Source organism: Salvelinus alpinus, chromosome 15, assembly GCF_045679555.1.
Source record: "Salvelinus alpinus chromosome 15, SLU_Salpinus.1, whole genome shotgun sequence".
Taxonomy (NCBI): Eukaryota; Metazoa; Chordata; class Actinopteri; order Salmoniformes; family Salmonidae; genus Salvelinus; species Salvelinus alpinus.
In genome coordinates, this window is record NC_092100.1 from 14,221,298 (window position 1) to 14,243,456 (window position 22,159).

The window sequence follows — 22,159 nt, forward strand, 5'->3', positions numbered from 1 at the left end:
TGTCTTAGGAAGGCCCTAAAAATTGTCAAAGACTCCAGCCACCCCAGTCATAGACGGTTCTCTCTGCTACCGCACGGCAAGCAGTACCGGAGCGCCAAGTCTAGGTCTAAGAGGCTTCTAAACAGCTTCTACCTTCAAGCCATAAGACTCCTGAACAGCTAATCAAATGGCTACCCAGACTATTTGCATCCCCCCACCCCACCCCCCTCTCTTCTACGCTGGTGCTACTCTCTGTTATTATCTAGTCACTTTAATAACTCTACCGACATGTACATAATACCTCAACACAGGTGCTCCTGCACATCGATTCTGTACCGTCACCCCCTGTATATAGCCCCCGCTATTGTTATTTACTGCTGCTCTTTAATTATTTGTTATTCTTATCTCTTACTTTTTGGGGGGTATTTTCTTAAACAACTGCATTGTTGGTTAAGGGCTTGTAAGTAAGCATTTCACTGTAAGGTCTACACCTGTTGTATTGTGCATGTGACAAATACAATTTGATTTGTCTTGCAGGAATAAATTAATACTGCAGGATCTGCCTCTGCAGAGTTTACTTCAGGAATTAGCCTTGACCTGCAGAAAGGTACCTACCTTGTCCTGCAGGAATATAAAAAAACCTGCAGGATCTGCAGGATTTCAGAAATTCCTGCAGGAGTCCTGCAGAAGCATAGGCAAAACTCTGATAGTTATCAACATTAGTCCTGCAGGATACCTGCAGGTCACCTGCACAATTCCTTCACAGAAGCTCAAACTCCTGCATGACATTTTGGTCAGGGTTCTCCTTTGTGTCAGGGGGTTAAAATTAACAGATATAGGATACAAATGATTTTGCTGTCACAATACCCAGTAGTCCTACGGGGTCAGCCTCAGAGCAGCACCCAGAAGCATGTTAGGGGTTAAGTGCCTTGCTCAAGGGCACCAGAGCAGTAGGCGGCACCTGGGATGTTCATGCCAGCAACCCTCCTGGTTGCCATGTGACTCTAAATAGGTTGTGAAAAAGTTGCCTAAATTGTCCTGCAACACGAATCACCACTTGAGGGCAGCGTGAGATTGATACTCTTAGCAGATGCCATCTCTTTGCAGTAGTAACCTGTTCGAGTATAAATGTAGCTGTATCTCAGGAGACACCATATATTTCTGAGTATTTTCAATTCTGTCGTATTATACATCACATACAGCCCACGTTAAAGCACACAGCTTTATTCAAACAGAACATTCAGCCCACAGCTTTATTCAAACAGAATTGGTCCTATTTTTTCAAATTTCTTGGCACTGCTAGAGGCTAAGGAATTATCCTGCGGTGATGTACTGTAGCCCATACATGTGTGTATTTCTCATGCTTACGGCCAATAGGAAAGGATAGGATGAACTTTCCTCCAGGGAAGAATTGTCTTCGACACACAGTACTCCTGTATACATTGCACGTTACCCATCAATAGCCACACGAAGCCTAATGAAAGTGCCACTAGGGGACCTAATACTGTATTCAGAATCTAAAGCATTGGATAATAGGACATGGATGCATACACACACACGCGCACACACACACAGAGAAAGAGAGAGAGCAAAACACACACAGAGGAAGAGAGAGAGCTAAACACACACAGAGAAAGAGAGAGAGCAAAACACACACAGAGAAAGAGAGAGAGCTAAGCACACACAGAGAAAGAGAGAGAGCTAAACACACAAAGAGAAAGAGAGAGAGCAAAACACACACAGAGAAAGAGAGAGAGCTAAACACACAAAGAGAAAGAGAGAGAGCTAAACACACACAGAGAAAGAGAGAGAGCAAAACACACACAGAGAAAGAGAGAGAGCAAAACACACACAGAGAAAGAGAGAGAGCTAAACACACAAAGAGAAAGAGAGAGAGAGCTAAACACACACAGAGAAAGAGAGAGAGCAAAACACACACAGAGAAAGAGAGAGAGCAAAACACACACAGAGAAAGAGAGAGAACAAAACACACACAGAGAAAGGGAGAGAACAAAACACACACAGAGAAAGAGAGAGAACAAAACACACATAGAGAAAGAGAGAGAACAAAACACACACAGAGAAAGGGAGAGAACAAAACACACACAGAGAAAGAGAGAGAACAAAACACACACAGAGAAAGAGAGAGAACAAAACACACACAGAGAAAGAGAGAGAACAAAACACACACAGAGAAAGAGAGAGAACAAAACACACACAGAGAAAGAGAGAGAACAAAACACACACAGAGAAAGAGAGAGAGCAAAACACACACAGAGAAAGAGAGAGAACAAAACACACACAGAGAAAGGGAGAGAACAAAACACACACAGAGAAAGAGAGAGAACAAAACACACACAGAGAAAGAGAGAGAACAAAACACACACAGAGAAAGGGAGAGAACAAAACACACACAGAGAAAGAGAGAGAGCAAAACACACACAGAGAAAGAGAGAGAACAAAACACACACAGAGAAAGGGAGAGATCTAAACACACACAGAGAAAGGGAGAGATCTAAACACACACAGAGAAAGGGAGAGATCTAAACACACACAGAGAAAGAGAGAGAGCTAAACACACACAGAGAAAGAGAGAGATCTAAACACACACAGAGGCACTGAAACATGGAGAGAAAGCTACAAACATATAAAGCAATATTCACATAAAACATGAAAACAGGGACACATTTGATACCTCCATTTGATACCTCTATTTTCCAGTATAAATTATTTTTGAACTTTGCTTTGTTAAAAAAAACCATCAACACTTTATTTGCTGTCCCAATACCTATTGGGATACAATCCTTGATGGTATAGTACCTCAGAGACAGACTAACTTAACCATAGATGATACTGAAGAGAAGAAAGAGGAGGAGGAGGAAGAGGATGAGGAAGGGCATTTCACAGTGCTGCAACAGTTCATCTTGAGCTGGACACAATGGATGAACACAGTGGTGGTCCCTTTAGCAATGAGATTGTGATGATGGGAAGAGAGGACATTGTATGCTTTAGGGACACAATGTACAGCACCCTCTCCTTCTAAAAATATATAAGCAATGTCTGGAGGCCACAGGAATTAGAAGAAGAATATGACCGTTGTCCAATGGGAACTTCTGGTTTATTCCAACCCTGCCGAAAGACACACATATAGAGGTTGGAGAAAGGAGGAGGAGGAGGAGGATGAAGAGTGTGGCACTAGAAATGTGTGTCCATCTGACTTCCCTTGGCACCGGGCAGAACCACTCCGTAGCTGTTATCCTGCCACCTCAGCCACCTCATATGGATTTCCTTTTGGACCTGATACAAACAGATACACACCCATAGAATTAGGAATTAGAATACTAGAATGGACGAGAACCTTCTTATGATGGGATAAAGGGCAGCCATTTTGGTCAGGAGTTGGTCAACCATGATTTGCCAGTACTGTGATAAGATACTTGTGCAAAACGATGAATGTGAAGAATTTATCTGCACTGTATCTGTATCAGCTAGCTAGCCAGACAGTTTTAGAGGAATGATTCCATACATTTTTCAAATCAACTGCCAATATGCCAACATTCCATTCAAAGTCAATCCACAGCTATACACTGGCTCAAAACAGTTGATGATAGGACAGACTAGTTGTAAATGCAACAAGTACTGATATTGTATCATATAACACCACTCACAGATTTCCAAGAAAACAGTATCTAAAACATTTATGGTCTGTTTACATATATTTTAGAGGCTATTTATACAGAAAGTGTATAAAACCCATATATACTGTATTTATAATTATATGACAGGTTGATTATAATTACAGTACACAATTTCTGATATATCAAATGCCTTTTATTTTCCTGAATAAGTAAAAGCAGAGAATGCATCACCTATGCCTCTACTGCCATTCAATCCAATTAGACTGGTTTGGAAATCTCCTTGACCAAGATGCCTGTCATTTTCTCCCCATCATGGAACTTTATGACATAGCCCCTCTAGTAATTTAATAGGATCTAAATGCACACACACAAAGACCTCAGATTACATCACCACAGACATTGTAGGAGAGACTTCAGATCACGACAGCCAGTTTCAGTGTTGTTGAAAATGATTGGATGGATGAATAAATTAACGAATTAACAAACTAATGAATGAAATTCATTGAAAAAAATGAATCACTTATTGACTATTGTGTGTTTCTATATACAGCAGCATTGAGTTTCATTGCTGAATTACACAAGCTAGTCATTAAGTGGTGCAAATCTGCAAAAAAACACAGCTGGGGCCAAATTAACTCATTTCTAAGCACTCGGTGTAAACTCAGCAGGGATTCATATTTTCCCGAAAATCTACCAAGTTTCAATACCGGGAATAATTCAAATTTATCTCTAGAGTCTCGGGAAATACCGCAAAAAACGGATGTGCCCCATCTACACCGTTTAAAACCAAGATGTGGTCACTATGGGTTCTCCCCAAATAAGAGTGGTGCTGCGCCACTTTGTCGGCTTGGCTGCGCCACTATGTAAAGATTTCAGAGCAAATTAAACTGATAGAGTAACTATCATTCATTACTAAATATATTTGATCACCAATGACATTGTTGTGAATTGCAAAACAGGCGTTTCATAAATTCATAGCGTCATCATGTTTCTCAATTAATTCAGCGCATTTCGACACAGAGCACACCCAGAGTATAGCATTTTCCAATCATACAACATTTGTAATGGCAGTCAAACCAACGTTGCTAAGCTTGCTAGAAACCTCCTTTAACGAATAACAGAATATTTCCTATATTTGGCAAAATCAAGTTGATGATTATACAGATGGCAGATCAGCTCATGAATAACGGGGGGGGGGGGGGGGGATGAAGAGTGGAAATTGTTTAAATATCAAGGTATCTTAACGGGGATCATCTCTACTGTCATACCGTTTGTTGATCACACATTCTCTACCGAAGCTCTCATATGTGCAGCAAGTGGGTGGGTGCTAACATTTGTCCTATTTCACACATGTGCATGTATTATGTGTGAATTGGAAATGTGTTTTTTCCATATCCCACTCTCCCTGAGACTCCCTCGGAGAGTGGGTTCACGGCCAGGGATCAACCATTATTGACTGTGACCCTGGAGCAATGTTGTATATTTTTGTGGAATTGCATTGGTGCGACATTGGGGATGTTGTTTTTATTTGGCAGGTCTTGTCATTCGATTTTTTCAGGAAATGTGAAGAGTGTTCCAGAGACAACCACGGGATCCATGGTAACCCATGTTAATATCCCCAGGATCCATGGTAGCCCATGTTAATAACCCCGGGATCCATGATAACCCATGTTAATAACCCCAGGATCCATGGTAACCCATGTTAATATCCCCGGGATCCATGGTGACCCATGTTAATAACCCCGGGATCCATGATAACCCATGTTAATAACCCCGGGATCCATGGTAACCCATGTTAATATCCCCGGGATCCATGGTAGCCCATGTTAATAACCCCGGGATCCATGGTAACCCATGTTAATAACCCCGGGATCCATGATAAGCCATGTTAATAACCCTGGGATCTGTGATAACCCATGTTAATAACCTCGGGATCCATGATAACCCATGTTAATAACCCCGGGATCAATGGTAACCCATGTTAATAACCCTGAGATCCATGATAACCCATGTTAATAACCCCGGGATCAATGGTAACCCATGTTAATAACCCTGGGATCTGTGATAACCCATGTTAATAACCCCGGGATCCATGGTAACCCATGTTAATAACCCCGGGATCCATGGTAACCCATGTTAATAACCCTGAGATCCATGATAACCCATGTTAATAACCCCGGGATCAATGGTAACCCATGTTAATAACCCTGGGATCTGTGATAACCCATGTTAATAACCCATAGATCCATGGTAACCCATGTTAATAACCCCGGGATCAATGGTAACCCATGTTAATAACCCTGGGATCCATGATAACCCATGTTAATAACCCCGGGATCAATGGTAACCCATGTTAACACCTAAAACACTGTTGTGTACGTTGCTTTGGATACAGGCATCTGCTCAATGGCTTATATTACATTATTAGCTTGTGATTTATATCAAAGCAACATTTCGAGAGCAGAATGGTTGGTGTTTATTATTGTTGGAACGTTAGTGAAGGCTACTCACCTCTTGATTGAGAAAGCAGTAGAGAATCGCTACTATCAGCCCCTACAAGACAGAGGATATATAATCAATAACTCAATATTTATAGATTTTAAGTACCCATATGTTCTCAACATTTAAGAGAAGTATAATTGTGAAGTATAATTGTGGCAAGTATAATTGTACATAAAGCCATAAAAGGTATTTGATATATTGCTGCACAGATTCAGCCATAGCGTCAACAGCTGAACGACCGCAAATATGTATCGTGCTTGTTAATGAGCTAGCTGTAAGCTATGCTAGTGTTGAACTAGTTGATGAGACTGGTTGTATTCCCTACACAGTGCACTAGGGATCTGGTCAAAAGTAGGGCACATAGGATGCCATTTGGGACGCAGGCACTGTCTAAACTCTCCTGCTTTTCCTGTCACCTTTAGAACCTAAAGACGTGGCATGAATCAGTTCTCAGCTGTTTCTCAGTCTTCCCATGAACACAGCCTGTATTAGAGCTCATTTATGATACTTTATTCCTGTTTCTCATAGTTGCTAACGGTTTATTTTTCTATATTTGATAAGTATAATTTTTGTCTTTAACTGTTGTCTAGTACTGTCTTTTTGCTATCTAGGGCCATCTACTTTAAGTGCTGTATGTCTCCCCAGTTGCCTACTTGGTGTGTGAACTGCTGACTGCTCATAACTTGCAGAGGATTGTTGACACATTCACCAGAATCAACGGGCAGGGCAATTTGTGACTTGTTTTGGTAATCAGTGGCTTTATTGGGGGGGGGGGGTGGTTTCTCCTCTCCTAGGCAATCAGCAATTAGTACCAGGAGGTGTGCTCTTTACCTCTGCTAGGCAATTAGCAATTAGTGTTAGTTCTTCAGTCTCCCCTGGTTTCTCAGCGGCAGCTGTAAATAGCGGTCGTGTCAGTCTCGTCGGCAAAACTAAGACCGTCGCCGAAACAAAGACGGTTCTGCAGAGTTATAATGAAGGAAAGAGAGGAAGGCTACCCACCAATATCTCATTTGAGTATCTTACCAAGTTATTTACAGATTCTCATTTTGCTCTTTTGTAGCTTTGGCAAGTGTGTGTGTGTTTTCTATACCTGTTCGCTCCTCTCCCTGTAGGCTTTACAAACGTTCCCACCCCTTGGCTGCAACTCTTAGTGTACCCTGTGCACACAACCCATGTGGAATTCTAGGTCTCTGGCAGCATTTGGAACTGCCGATCTGCGGTCAAGAATCTCACCCTATGCTGCCCTTCACTCCCTTTACTTGTTTGGCCCTGATGGAGACATGGATCGTCCCAGAGAACACTGCTGCTCTCTGACTACGTTTTCTCTCATAGTCCAATAGCATCTGAGCGTCGCAGTGATGGCACAGGGCTATTCATTTCTCTTAACTGGAGATTTGATGTTTTCGCCCTCTCACCTCCATCTCATGTGAATTCCATGCCGTCGCTGTCATTTGTCCACTCAAGCTTAACATTGTCGTCATCTATCACCCACCAGGTGCCCTTGGGGAGTTCCTCAATGAGCTTGACACCTTTAAGCAAATTTCCTGACAATGGCTCACCACACTTCTTACTTTGCAACTTCAACCTCCCGACTTCTGCCTTTGATTAATTTCTTTCCAACTCTCTTTCCCCTCATTGCCCCTTGACCTCAACCTTTCCCAATCCCCTCCAACTCACAAGGCAGGTACTACGCTTGACCTCATCTTTACTAGAGGATGTTTGCCTACTAATCTCAAGGCAACCGCCCTCCAGGTCTCTGTTCACCTACTAATCTCAAGGCAACCCCCCTCCAGGTCTCTGATCACTACTTTGTTTCCTTTGTCTCCCTCTCCTCCAACCATAAACACTCAGCCCTTACCCAGACGGTCACCACCCAGACGGTCACCACCCAGACGGTCACCACCCAGTCACAATCTTCGCTCTCTCCCACTACTCTCTCCTCTTCTATCCTATCATCTTTCCCTTCTGATAAATCATTTTCCTTCCTGTCTCCTGATTCTGCCTCTTCCTTTCCGCCCTACTCTCCTTCCTTTCCTCATCCTATGATTCGTCTCCTTTCCTCCCAGCCGGCTCGGACCTCCCTTCCTGCTTCGTGGCTGAGTGACTCATTGCAAGCTTACTGAACATGGCTGCGGGCAGATGACCGAAAAATTGAGGAAAACTAAACTTCCGGAGGTCCTATCATCCTTTCAGTCCCTCTCTACCTTCTCTTCCTCTGTATGTGCTGGTAAAGCCACCTTCTCACTCTAAATTGCAGGCTTCTGCCTCCAACCCTAGGAAACTCTTTTCCACCTTCTCCTCCATTCTTAATCCTCCACCCCTCCCTCTCTACTGACGACTTTGTCAACCACTTTGAAAGAAGGTTGACAACATCCACTCCTCATTCACTCAGCCTACTGAGTCCAATAGTCCCACTCAAACAGAACTACCATACGCCTTGACCTCTTTCTCCCCTCTCTCCAGATGAAATCCTGCGACTAGTGAGATCTGGCCACCCGACAACTTGCCCGCTCGACCCCATACCCTCCTCCACACCATGTCTGGAAACCTCCCATTCCTCACTTCCCTAATCAACTCATCCCTGACCACTGGCTGCTTCCCCTCTGACTTCAAAATGTCCTGAGTCGCTCCCCTCAAGAAACTCCATCAACTCATCTGATGTGAAAACCTTCTCTATTTTCTTTCCAAAATACTTGAGTGTGCTGACTCTCTTTCCTCATCCTCCTAGATCTATCCACTGCCTTCAACACAGTGAACCATCAGATCCTCCTCTCCACCCTCTCTGGGCTGGGCGTCTCAGGCTCTGCACACTCTTGACTTGCATCCTACCTCGCAGGCCACTTCTACCAGGTGACGTGGAGAAGATCCGTGTCTGCTCCATATACTCTCACTACTGGTGTCCCCCAGTGCTCAGTTCCCCCGTGGGAATTGAACCCACAACCCTGGCGTTGCAAGTGCCATGCTCTACTAACTGAGCCACACGGTAGTCCTCTTCTCTCTATACACCAAGTCACTTGGCTCTGTCACATCCTCACATGGTCTCTCCTATCCTTGCTATGTGGTTGACACTCAACTACTTTTCTCCCTACTTTTCTCCCATGCTCGCATCTAGTACGAGACCATGGTGCTTGCCTACGGAGCAACAAGAGGAACTTCTCCTCCCTACCTTCAGGCTATGCTCAAAGCCTACACCCCAACCCGAGCACTCAGTTCTGAATCAGGGTTAGTTTGGCAGCTGGGGTGAAAAAGGAGCATTTAAGCTAGAGGACACCAAGTCTAGATTTAATCTTAGCTATGTGCTAAGAGGACAGTGTACTGTCTAGCTATACTCACAAGTACTTGTATGAGGTGACTACCTCAAGCTCTAAACCCTCAGAAGTAGTAATCACACTGGTGGGGAAAGAGGCATTCTTCTTACCAAACCACATGACCATTGTTTTGGAGGTGATCAGACCCTGTCCTCATGTGACCTAGGATAAAATATTGACAATCAAGTGTTTTTACGGAGCTGTCTGGTCCACTAGCCCGGGCTGTCTCTGACTGTTAGAGAAGTGAATGAAGAATTATTAATACAGTAGGTAATTGATGGATTGGCCCGGAAACCATTTGAAACCTCTGTCTGGTAACACTCAGGCCGGCCAAATCTCCCTCTATCAAGCACTTGATCTTACAGAGGGAGAGGAGCATTCTAGAGGGCATGATTGGGCAGAGCAAGTGATAGCTTAAACATTTTTGGGGATGTTATCCAATTTTTATTTGATCAGATTTTTTATAAGTTATGTAAAAGGACAAATGACAAACTAGTATGCTATGATTATCAGGCTTTACATAACTTAAGAATTGTTCATGTAAGTAACTGCTCTTTTTTTATATTCTGATGAAGTGCTATCCATCCCGTGAATAATTTATGTAAATTAGATTTATATAAATATTCATTACATACGATGTACATGCCACAACACATTTTGAGGCAACATATCCACTTCATAAGACTGTCAGTGTTTCCTTTAGCCGGTAACGGCTGGCTTTTAATCTATTAAAAATAAAAGCAGATTAATTAAATTGGCACCGGTCTATTGTCCAGGAGAAGAGGGAAAAAATTCCATTGCGAAATAATGCATTTTAGCCTATTCATTGATTGAAATAGCAGTCGCTGTAGCGAGTCTCTGCTACAGCTCATCAAACAGGTGTTTGTTGCTGCTGGAGTGAAACGTGCTTTAAATCGGTGCACAACAATTCTAAAAGCATTGGTGTGTAAATATATATATATATTTCTTTCAAATGGTAAATTGAAACTCGCATAGGCAACTAGACAGGCTTCACTCACCGAGGGGGGCATAACCGATGTTCTCCGCTGGTGCCAATAAGAGGCTACTTTTCGCCCAATTAAGTTGCCAATTTTTCTCATTAAAAGACCGATTGGAGTCTTTTCATTCTTATATTTACAGCAATAGCCATTTCGCTTTCGAAACTGTTTTTCTATTTGGTATTTGCTGAGCGCTCTGGCCAAATTGCATGCCCTTCCGACTGTAGGCTATGCGATCCAAAACAATCGGCAGTTTAAAAAAAAATAAGCCTATGATCCTCTGTGGCCAAATCATGCTTTCTGGTGTAGTAGCCTATTTTGAATGATTATATTTATTTCTGTATAGAGGAGTAAGCTATTTAGGGAACTTTTAGCTTCCCTATCTTTATAGATGCCCCACCTATTTATTCTAACGTCTTCAAATTGCTCATCGGAATTCGGTTAGAATGCTGCACGCCGTTATATTTTGTGTTAAGATGAATTTCCATAAAGTAAATGTGACTTCTGGAATTTTGAGCACAGTGAGTGGATGCCCTTATCAGGTTGCCCAACCAATATGGATCCGGTACATTTCTTAAATGACCGGTAAATGTAAATGCTTCCGGTCAAGTGTCTGGAGCCACATTTTCCATCGGAAATCCTGGTGTGTGTGGATCAGAGTACCTGAAAGGACCCCATGCAGAGCTCGATCCAGAGGCGCACGCTAACATTGAAGTAGTCAGGTAGGAAGTTAAACACCATGTAGGGGGTCCCGAAGAGGGGGATGAGGAGCAGGGTTGACTTAGTCAGCCGTCTAGCAGAGAGGGAAGAGAGAATACGTTTGAGTAATAAGCTCTGGGGGTGTTCATGTTTATCAAATGTATTGGTCGCATACACAAATTTAGCGGGTGTAGTGAAATGTTGGAGTATATGTGATTGTGTACAAGAATGGATTTCAAAGCAATTTACGAGTGTGAAAATACTGGTATCATATTATAGGTATTCATGTCTTTTTTTTAAAGTCTACTTCACTGACCTTTGAGAATATAATAGGGCCTACATATGCATGAGGGCTTTCAAGGCTCTAGTCAATTATTCTGCACTGCCCTCCATTAAGGTATTCATCTACTAAGCCTCTTGAGTGGTGAAGTGGTGTAGGTTCCAGGTCAGACACACTGCAGTGACTCGGTGGCAGGTGAATCAGACCTTGCCCACATTGGAAGCATTTCATTACAAAAACATGTTTCCTTCAGCCCTTGACTACTCTCCTTCCTGGATATCAAGAGACTGGATAAGTAAGTAATAGGTATATTTTCCACCATTGTTTTCACCTATTAAACCAGTGCTCTCAGATCTGTGAGGGAAAGTTAAAGGTGGTGCAATGTGAGTTTTAGAAATGAAATCCAGCTATGATTACAGAAGGTAGCAGACCGACATCCACATGAAATGAACTAGAGGAACTGAAATGAACTGAATGGAAATGAACTGATAATTTGATTTCAGTTCATTTAAGTAAATTGACTGCAGTTCAAAGTTTGATGCAGTTTTGCCTGTATAGAAAGCCTCTTGGCTCATTAAAACTGCAACAGGGCACCCAACAGTGTACATGAAAAGTGCTTTACAATTCGTACACGTTCTCTCTCTAATTGCTGAAATGTACTACATTTAACCAGCGCCATGCAGCAGCCAAGCCACTGAGTAGACCGTTCCCTTCAGTAATCCTCTAAATCAAATCTTATTTGTCACGTGCTGAATACAACAGGTGTAGACCTTACAGTGAAATGCTTACTTACAAGCCCTTAACACATTTTTCTTAACTTAAAGCTTGGTTGGTTATCAATATTTTACTTAAGTAGAAAAATAGAAAATAAAAGTAACAAATAATTAAACAGCAGCAGTAAAATAACAGTAGCGAGGCTATATACAGGGGGTACCAGTACAGAGTCAATGTGCGAGAGCACCGGCTAGTCGAGGTAATGTACATGTAGGTAGAGATAATGTGACCATGCATAGATGATAAACAGAGAGCAGCAGCAGCGTAAAAGAGGGGTCTGGGTAACACTTTGGGATAGAAGCTGTTAAGCCTTTTGGACCTAGACTTGGCGCTCCGGTACCGCTTGCCGTGCGGTAACAGAGAGCAGTCTATGACTAGGGTGGCTGGTGTCTTTGACAATTTTTAGGGCCTTCCTCTGACACTGCCTGGTATAGAGGTCCTGGATGGCGGGAAGCTTGGCCCCAGTGATGTACTGGGCCGTACACACTACCCTCTGTAGTGCCTTGTGGTCGGAGGCCGAGCAGTTGCCATACCAGGCAGTGATGCAACCAGTTAGGATGCTCTCGATGGTGCAGCTGTAGAACCTTTTTGAGGATCTGAGGACCCATGCCAAATCTTTTCAGTCTCCTGAGGGGGAATAGGTTTTGTCGTGCCCTCTTCACGACTGTTTTGGTGTGCTTGGACCATGTTAGTTTGTTGGTGATGTGGACACCATGGAACTTGAAGTTCTCAACCTGCTTCACTTCAGCCCCGTCGATGTGAATGGATGCGTGCTCGGACCTCCTTTTCCTGTAGTCCACAGTCATTTCCTTTGTCTTGATCACATTGAGGGAGAGGTTGATGTCCTTGCACCACACGACCAGGTCTCTGACCTCCTCCCTATAGGCAGTCTCATCGTTGTTGGTGATCAGGCCTGCCACTGATGTGTCATCGGTAAACTTGATGATGGTGTTGGAGTCGTGCCTGGACTTGCAATCATGAGTGAAGAGGGAGTACAGGAGGGGACTGAGCACGCACCCCTAAGGGGCCCCTGTGTTGAGGATCAGCGTGGTGGATGTGTCGTTACCTACCCTTACCACCTGGGGGCGGCCCATCAGGAAGTCCAGGATCCAATTGCAGAAAGAGGTGTTTTAGTCCCAGGGTCCTTAGCTTAGTGTGGAGCTTTGAGGGTACTATGGTGTTGAACGCTGAGCTGTAGTCAATGAATAGCATTCTCACATAGGTGTTCCTTTTGTCTAGGTGGGAAAGGGCAGTGTAGAGTGCTATAGAGATTGCACCATCTGTGAATCGGTTGGGGCGGTATGCAAATTGGAGTGGGTCTAGGGTCTCTGGGATAATGGTGTTGATGTGAGCCATGACCAGCCTTTTCAAAGCACTTCATGGCTACAGACGTGAGTGCTACGGATCGGTAGTCATTTAGGCAGGTTGCCTTTGTCCCTGTACCCAAGAACACTATGGTGGTCTGCTTGAAACATGTTGGTATTACAGACTCGTACAGGGAGAGGTTGAAAATGTCAGTGAAGACACTTGCCAAATGGTCAGCGCATGCTCGGAGTACACGTCCTGGTAATCCGTCTGGCCCTGTGGCCTTGTGAATGTTGACCTGTTTAAAGGTCTTACTCACAACAGCTACGGAGAGCGTGATCACACAGTCGTCCGGAACTGCTGATGCTCTCATGCATGCTTGCATACTTGCCTTGAAGCGAGCATAGAAGTAATTTAGCTCGTCTGGCAGGCTCGTGTCACTGGGCAGTTCGCGGCTGTGCTTCCCTTTGTAGTCTAAATGGACTGGACTTCAGTGACCCCAGAATGTGCTTGAGCAACTAACTTCATTACCTACTTCTGCATTGCATAAGATACTCAGAATACTGTCAGTCAGTGATTATGGTGACTTTGTCTCTCTCCTCAAAATGGAGACTAGGAAAGTTGACTTCACTCAGATCTCCCATTTATCTGTTGCAGACATCATAATAGATGGTACAGTAGATATAATCTAGATTGTATCCTATAATTGTCTCCCCCTGTCTTCTCCAGGCAGTAACTTCTCATTGGAACTGCCCAATCAAATCATCTCCCCACTAGGATACCCAACTTCTTATCCAATCATATCGATCCATTCTTGTATCATCCAATGGAAGAAAAAAAACTCACCTATAGTGGTCGGAGTTATTGAACTGGATCAGACGAGGGTTCAGTTTCTGTATCAGGATTTTGATGATGTTCAGAAAGAGGATGAAATTGACCTGTTGATTTAATAAAAATTGTATCAATAATTTTATAAAGCCCTTTTTTTTTTTTTATCCAGTGTCTGAGTGCTTTACAGTAACACAACATGAGTACAACTATAGAAAAACTTGGACACAATCTTCCCAAGGGGATTCAATAAAGTAAACTAAACAATATTCATCCTTTTATGAGTTGCAACTTGCATTGCCATGGCAACCGAAAACCAATCTGTACTTGGTATGGATTCAGGACAATTTTCCCTACCTAGAATTGACAGAAATCAATGGAGAAATATCAGAATAAAGCATTAACTTTCTTTAAAAGTAGGCAAATAACAATCACAAGATCCCTGTTACATAAGGGATAAGGCTAAGCGTTCTGTGGAAAATAATGAATGACATGGAAGGTGTTCCATGACGCGCTAGCTGAGTGGAACCACATATCAATGAGACGGATATTTCACTGGATGTATGAATGTGAAGCATCCGCTTAGCGTTTCCACTCAATACCATATATGGTAGCGAGAGGAAGCCCACTGGCCGGCAGTGGGAAAAGATGGAATCAGATGGATTTTGGCCGACATTCTGCACATTTTCTCATCAATGAAACATTTGATCTTAATACAGTTTTCTGTTCCCAAAACTAGAATCTTATGAACAGAGTGAGTTTGTAGACTTTACCCTTTGGGCTCTGCCCACCTTCTTGCTTGTTCTGCCCACTATGACTCGTGTTCCCATTGGAAACGACAGGCTGTGGGCTATTGGTTTAGTTATAAAAAATCTTTGGTGGAACTAATCTTCCAAAGAGTTGCATTAGTTTTCAGAGAAAGCATAAAGACCCAGGTTGATTATCCTTTCTATACCATGGCTGTAATTTTAACACATTTGCAGCAAGAAATGTCTTCAACCTCCGCTGAAGTTGCCTTGGAAACCAAACAGACTTGCCAGTTTAGATAACGAAACCATCAGTCCTAGCTTGCTGTTATGAAAATCTAATTCAACAATGCCAGTACTGTTTTCAATTTGACTTTTGCTTTCAAAAGCAGCTCAAATATAGAACATGTAAGAATGAACTATAGCCATTGAATTCTACCATGCTGACATACTGTACCATAAGTTATTTAAGCAATAAGGCACGAGGAGGTGTGGTATATGGCCAATATACCACGGCTAAGGGTTGTTCTTAGGCACAACGGCAATCAGCATTCAGGGCTCGAACCACCCAGTTTATAAAGGGAATAGTGATTGGATGAGCAGCGTTCCAAGCCTTGCTGGGTCGGGGCGAGGGGACGCCATAAAGTTATACTGTTACACTTCCAGTCTAGTATTTAGTTTGGTAAAGCAGAGGTTAATATAAACCTTGCTGTCTGCGTGTCTGGAAATGTTTCACTGTTGAATTTTGATCTCTGTAGTAACATACATAATCTGGTCTGGGCACCGTTCACTCTAACTTTATCTGAGCCAGTTGAAATTATGCATCAACGTCATTATCATGGGACATGTCCAAGAAAATGGCAATCGATAAAATGCTCAAACAAACGAAAATGCAGCTTGTGTAGTGTCATTGGGGGGGGGGGCGAGTGGCGCAGTGGTCTAAGGCACTGCATTGCAGTGCTAGAGGCGTCACTACAGACCCGGGCTTGATCCCGAGGCTGTATCACAACCGCACGTAATCGGGAGTCCCATAGGGCAGCGCACAATTGGCCCAGCGTCATCCGGGTTAGGACAGGGTTTGGCTGGGGTAGGCCATCATTGTAAATAAGAATGTTCTTAACTGACTTGCCTAGTTATATGAGGGGAAAAAAACTGGTTCAATGTTTGACGTGAATGAGTTAGTTGAAGTTTGCTAATTAGCTAGCAAGTGACAAGAACGTTATCCAGCCTGCGTAGCCACCATTTTGTTTAGAATGGATGACCAGTTCTGTATCACAGTACAGAATACCTTCCAGTATTCAAGATATAGCACTGCCTCATGTGCCTTATTGTTTAAAGTGGAACTGACAGTGTTTTAGCAACATGAAATCTTATTCAAATTGGTCTATATACACCCCCAGGAAGAATGACACTTTTTAAAAAACAATTTCTGGCAAACGAGCACTTAAAAATTGGCATTTTCATAAATCCATAGAATGTTTGAGAATGACGTATAGTAAGGCCTTTGTGAAAATTCTATAGCAATATAGAGTGGGAAAGCGGCCAAAGTTTGGACAATTAATTCCTTTCCTTCCAGTTCTCTGCTGCCAATGACTGGAACGAATTGCAAAAATCACTGAAGTTGGAGACTTATCTCCCTCACTAACTTTAAGCGTCAGCTGTCAGAGCAGCTTACCGATCGCTGCACTATTGGCCTATTTATTGCCTTACCTCCTTACTTCATTTGCACACACTGTATACAGATTTTTCTATTGTGTGACTGTACGTTTGTTTATCCCATGTGTAACTCTGTGTCGTTGTTTTTTGTCGCACTGCTTTGCTTTATCTTGGCCAGGTCGCAGTTGTAAATGAGAACTTGTTCTCAACTGGCCTACCTGGTTAAATAAAGGTGAAAAAAATACAAATACTACAGTACTGTAAATGAAACCTAAAAAAACATATGTCTACACAGACTGGCTATAGCGCACCAATCAGAGCTACAATAGGCCTATATGCAAATGAGCCATTTGCCACAGGGGCCTGACATCATTCAATTTGAACTGAAGAGTGTTTACAGGCGGTAGCAACAGTGTGACTTTAGGAACCCATTTGCCAAAAGCCACAAAATACACCTGAATGGATTTCTGCAAATATGTAAATACCACGGGAGTCCTTTTACATTTGGGAACTTCAGAGTTCTATTAATCAAACAACAATGAGAATGTAAACTCTCTCCCTCAGTTGCTTATGCACATCAACAACAAAATCAACCAATGCTTGCCAGAGCGAGATTAGCTCAAATCTAACGAGGTAACATTAGATAAACCCTGTCAAACTTTTTCAGCTAGTTGGACGTCAAAATTGCACTGATAAACGATGTGGAATAGTAGCCTGCTCGCCCTTCTGCAGCTTACCTGCCAATGCATGCTTGTCCCAACCCATGTTTTGACAACTGAATGGGAACTTACCTGCCTCCCCGTCCATTTGGTCAATGACAAATGTATTTGATTAACTACTAAGAGACATGCAAACTGCGGATAACAGTCGTTCAAGTTTAGCATAGCTAGCTAGTTAGCAAATTTATTTACTCACCCCGATAGAAACAACAATTGGCCCTTTTACGATCCACCAATAGGGGGAGTCCTCATTGATGTCCCAGCATCTATAGGAGGAGAGGCAAACGATTGGTCAGACAGAACTCTCTGGTGGGAGTAAGAGTCACTAGAGTCTTTCTCAGTGAATATTATAGTTCCATGTAAACACTGACGGTACATACCTACTGAGAATAGCGAGTAGCACATTTTCCAGTGGAAAGAAAATGGCCTCAACTGAGGACAGGACCCGATTCGGGTTATCAGGTATACAGTGCATTCGGGAAAGTATTCAGGTCCCTTGACTTTTTCCATATTTTGTTACGTTTTAGAATAAGGCTATAATGTATTAAATATATTTTTTCCCCCTCATAAATCTACACACAATACAATACCCCATAATGACCAAGCAAAAACAGATGTAGACATTTTTGCAAATGTATTAAAAATAAACTTCACATTTATATAAGTATTCAGACCCTTTACTCAGTACTTTGAAGCACCTTTTGTTAGCAATTACAGCCTCGAGTCTTCTTGGGTATGACGCTAAAAGCTTGGCACACCTGTATCTGAAGACTTTCTACCATACTTCTTTGCAGATCCTCTCCAGCTCTGTCAGGTTAGATAGGGAGCGTTGCTGCACAGCTATTTACAGGTTTCTCCAGAGATCAGGTTCAAGTCCGGCCTCTGGCTGAGACACTCAGGGACATTCAGAGACTTGTCCCGAAGCCAGTCCTGCATTGTCTTGGCTGTGTGCTTAGGGTTGTTGTCCTGTTGGAAGGTGAACCTTTGCCCCAAGCGGGCTGTCATGTGCCTTTTACTGTGGAGTGGCTCCCGTCTAGCAACTCTACCATAAAGGCCTGATTGGTGGAGTACTGAAGAGATGGTTATCCTTCTGCAAGGTTCTCCCATCTCCACAGAGGAACTCTGGAGCTCTGTCAGAGTGACCATCGGGTTCTTGGTCACTGCCAAAGCTCTTCTCCCCCGATTGCTCAGTTTACCCGGGCCGCCAGCTCTAGGAAGAGTCTTGGTGGTTCCAAACTTTTTCCATTTAAGAATGATGAAGGCCACTATGTTCTTGGGGCCCTTCAAAGCTGCAGAAATACTTTGGTACCCTTACCCAGATCTGTGCCTCGACACAATCCTGTCTCTGAGCTCTTAATTGGAGGTTGACTCCAATTAAGTTGTAAAAACATTGCAAGGATGATTCATGGAAACAGGATGCACCTGAACTCAATTTCAGTTCTCATAGCAAAGGGTCTGAATACCTATGTAACCTCAGCAAAACAAGAAACGTCCTCTCACTGTCAACTGTGTTTATTTTCAGCAAACTTAACATGTGTAAATATTTGTATGAACATAGCAAGATTCAACAACTGAGACATAAACTGAACAAGTTCCACAGACATGTGAATAATGTGTCCCTGAACAAAGGGGCGGGGGTCAAAATAAATCAAAAGTAACAGTCAGTATCTGGTGTGGTCACCAGCTGCATTAAGTACTGCAGTGCATCTCCTCCTCATGGACTGAACCAGATTTGCCAGTTCTTGCTGTGAGATGTTACCCCACTCTTCCACCAAGGCACCTGCAAGTTCCCGGACATTTCTGGGGGGAATGGCCCTAGCCCTCTCCCTCCGATTCAACACGTCCCAGGTCCCAATGCTCAACGGGATTGCGATCCGGGCTCCTCGCTGGCCATAGCAGAACACTGACATTCCTGTCTTGCAGGAAATCACTCACTGAACGAGCAGTATGGCTGGTGGCATTGTCATGCTGGAGGGTCATGTCAGGATGAGCCTGCAGGAAGGGTACCACATGAGGGAGGAGGATGTCTTCCCTGTTAAGCACAGCGTTGAGATTGCCTGCCATGACAATAAGCTCAGTCCGATGATGCTGTGACACACCGCCCCAGACCATTACGGACCCACCACCTCCAAATCGATCCCGCTCCAGAGTACAGGCTTTGGTGTAACGCATATTCCTTCGACGATAAACGCGAATCCGACTATCACCCCTGGTGAGACAAAACCGCAACTCGTCAGTGAAGAGCACTTTTTGCCAGTCCTGTCTGGTCCAGCGACGGTGGGTTTGTGCCCATAGGTGATGTTGTTGCCGGTGATGTCTGGTGAGGACCTGCCTTACAACAGGCCTACAAGCCCTCAGTCCAGCCTCTCTCTGTCACGCTTGCTATCCTCAAACTCCCTGTCATAAATCGACCAAGGCGCAGCGTGCATGTAGTTCCACATCTTTTAATGAAAGTGAAACCGAAACAACCAAAAAACAAACAGGTAAACAGCAAAGAACGTGACGCAACCGAGGTGCACACAAACACACACGGAAAATAATTACCCACAAAACACAGGTGGGAAAAGGCTACCTAAGTATGGTTCTCAATCAGAGACAACGATAGACAGCTGCCTCTGATTGAGAACCACACCCGACCAAACACATAGAAATAGAAAATCATAGAACATAGAACATAGACTGCCCACCCAAATCACACCCTGACCAAACCAAAATAGAGACATAAAACGCTCTCTACGGCCAGGGCGTGACACTCTCAGCCTATTGCAGACAGTCTGAGCACTGATTCAGGGATTGTGCGTTCCTGGTGTAACTCGGGCAGTTGTTGCCATCTTCTACCTGTCCCGCAGGTGTGATGTTCGGATGTACCGATCCTGTGCAGGTGTTGTTACACGTGCTCTGCCACTGCTAGGACGATCAGCTGTCCGTCCTGTTTCCCTGTAGCGCTGTCTTAGGAATCTCACAGTACGGACATTGCACTTTATTGCTTCGGCCACATTTGCAGTCCTCATGTCTCCTTGCAGCATGCCTTAGGTATGTTCAAGCAGATGAGCAGGGATCCTGGTGTTTTTCAGTGTCAGTAGAAAGGCCTCTTTAGTGTCCTATGTTTTCATAACTGTGACCTTAATTGCCTACCGTCTGTAAGCTGTTAGTGTCTTAACGACCGTTCCACAGGTGCATGTTCATTAATTGTTTTTTGGTTCATTGAACAAGCATGGGAAACAGTGTTTAAACCCTTTACAATGAAGATCTGTGAAGTTATTTGTATTTTTCCGAATTATCTTTGAAAGACAGGGTCCTGAAAAAGGGACGTACATTTTTTTGCTGAGTTTAGATAAAGTATTTTAGTATTTTTTTTGTAACCTGTTTTTGCTTTGTCATTATGGGGTATTGTGTGTTGTTAGAGGAAAATAAATACATTGTATACATTTTAGAATAAGGTTGTAATGTGAAGGGGTCTGAATACTTTCCAAATGCACTATACAGTACAGTGAGAGAATGACAGAGTAATACTCACTCAGTATCCTCAAAATACACCCTGGACCCAATCCATATGACTGTGAAGATGATGGGTACACCTAAAAAATGAAGGCAAAGAATCAAGAATCAACTTGAAAAGGAAACATGTTCATGTAAAATCATAATGTTAATAGAATGAGTGGAGGCAAATGTAAAAGTTTGTGAAGATGGAATAAGGTATGTGCTTTTTGGCTGAACATGAGTGACATATAGTAATTATAGAAAATAAGATGTACATTTTGGACTAGTCGGTGGGATGTAACAATTATATGCTGAGATGTAGCACTTACTGAGTAATTATGGAGAACATAGAACTAAGTACTACTTCCAGTAGCTGGACAGGTTTTACTAGAACTTCTCGGTAACCTACTCCCCGTTCTGCTTCAGTTAAATACACCTGAATGTCTAAGGACCAAGAATTGAAATGGTAAAAGTAATGTATTTAAGCATTTCATTAACTGAGTGGAAAACACCCGCTGTTCACATCTCAGTAGAATGTGCATCATGATCCGATTGCGGGAGAAATGGTGGCAGAACTATTAATTAGCAATCTCTTGATTCATATGCATATCAAGGAGGCACCTCATCAAATATTTTTTTTTTTATCTCAGATGATTAATAACTATAATTAGCATGCAACACTAGACAGCATAATGGGAAAAAATATTATTAAACACTTAATCCAGTCCAAAATACCAGTGAGAATTGCCACAGGCCACTAAGTTTAACTTAATTGGTTCCATAATTAAAGTTTACTCCTATCTAGAGAGTTATTTGTGCCATTTAAAAATAGTAAGCAAGTGATGTTTTGCACAGTTTTTTGACCTTGAGTTCATTCTAAAAGCGCATAATGGAATATCAAACAGGATTTGAATAGTGACACACCACGAACCCAAGCCACATAAACAAATGTCTCTTAAATTAACTAAAGGAATTACTACAGACAGACAGACAGGGGCGAGGTGGAAAGTGCTTACCCCAGCCCAGCAGGCCAAAGCCCCAGAGGCAGCGGCGGTAGTGGTGGAAGGAGGAGAGGAGCAGTGAGTTGAGGTAGAGGGCCTCAACCAGGAGCCAGAAGAAGTTAGTCATGACACAGTAGTGACAGAAGGCCACTGATGCCTTACAGGCTGCCTGGAGAGAGGGGAAAAACAGGGAAGAGGGAATTGAGAGAGACAATCAGAGAGAGAGAGAGAGAGGCCATGGGAAGG

At 43.1% G+C, this 22,159-nt stretch overlaps 1 protein-coding gene across 1 annotated transcript in view; it reads right to left on the reverse strand.

Annotated features, from left to right (window-relative positions):
• Positions 1–1,187: 1,187 nt before the first annotated feature.
• LOC139540444 (growth hormone-releasing hormone receptor-like) overlaps positions 1,188–22,159 on the reverse strand; it is a 50,020-nt gene continuing 29,048 nt past the window's right edge. Inside the window, exons 7-13 of the mRNA XM_071344269.1 lie at positions 21,929–22,082; positions 20,950–21,010; positions 17,629–17,698; positions 14,330–14,421; positions 11,089–11,218; positions 6,129–6,170; positions 1,188–3,276 (exon numbers count right to left, since the gene is read on the reverse strand). Of these exons, the coding sequence (XP_071200370.1) occupies positions 3,175–3,276; positions 6,129–6,170; positions 11,089–11,218; positions 14,330–14,421; positions 17,629–17,698; positions 20,950–21,010; positions 21,929–22,082 (651 nt within the window). The 3' untranslated portion in view covers positions 1,188–3,174. The remainder of the gene's footprint in view (positions 3,277–6,128; positions 6,171–11,088; positions 11,219–14,329; positions 14,422–17,628; positions 17,699–20,949; positions 21,011–21,928; positions 22,083–22,159) is intronic.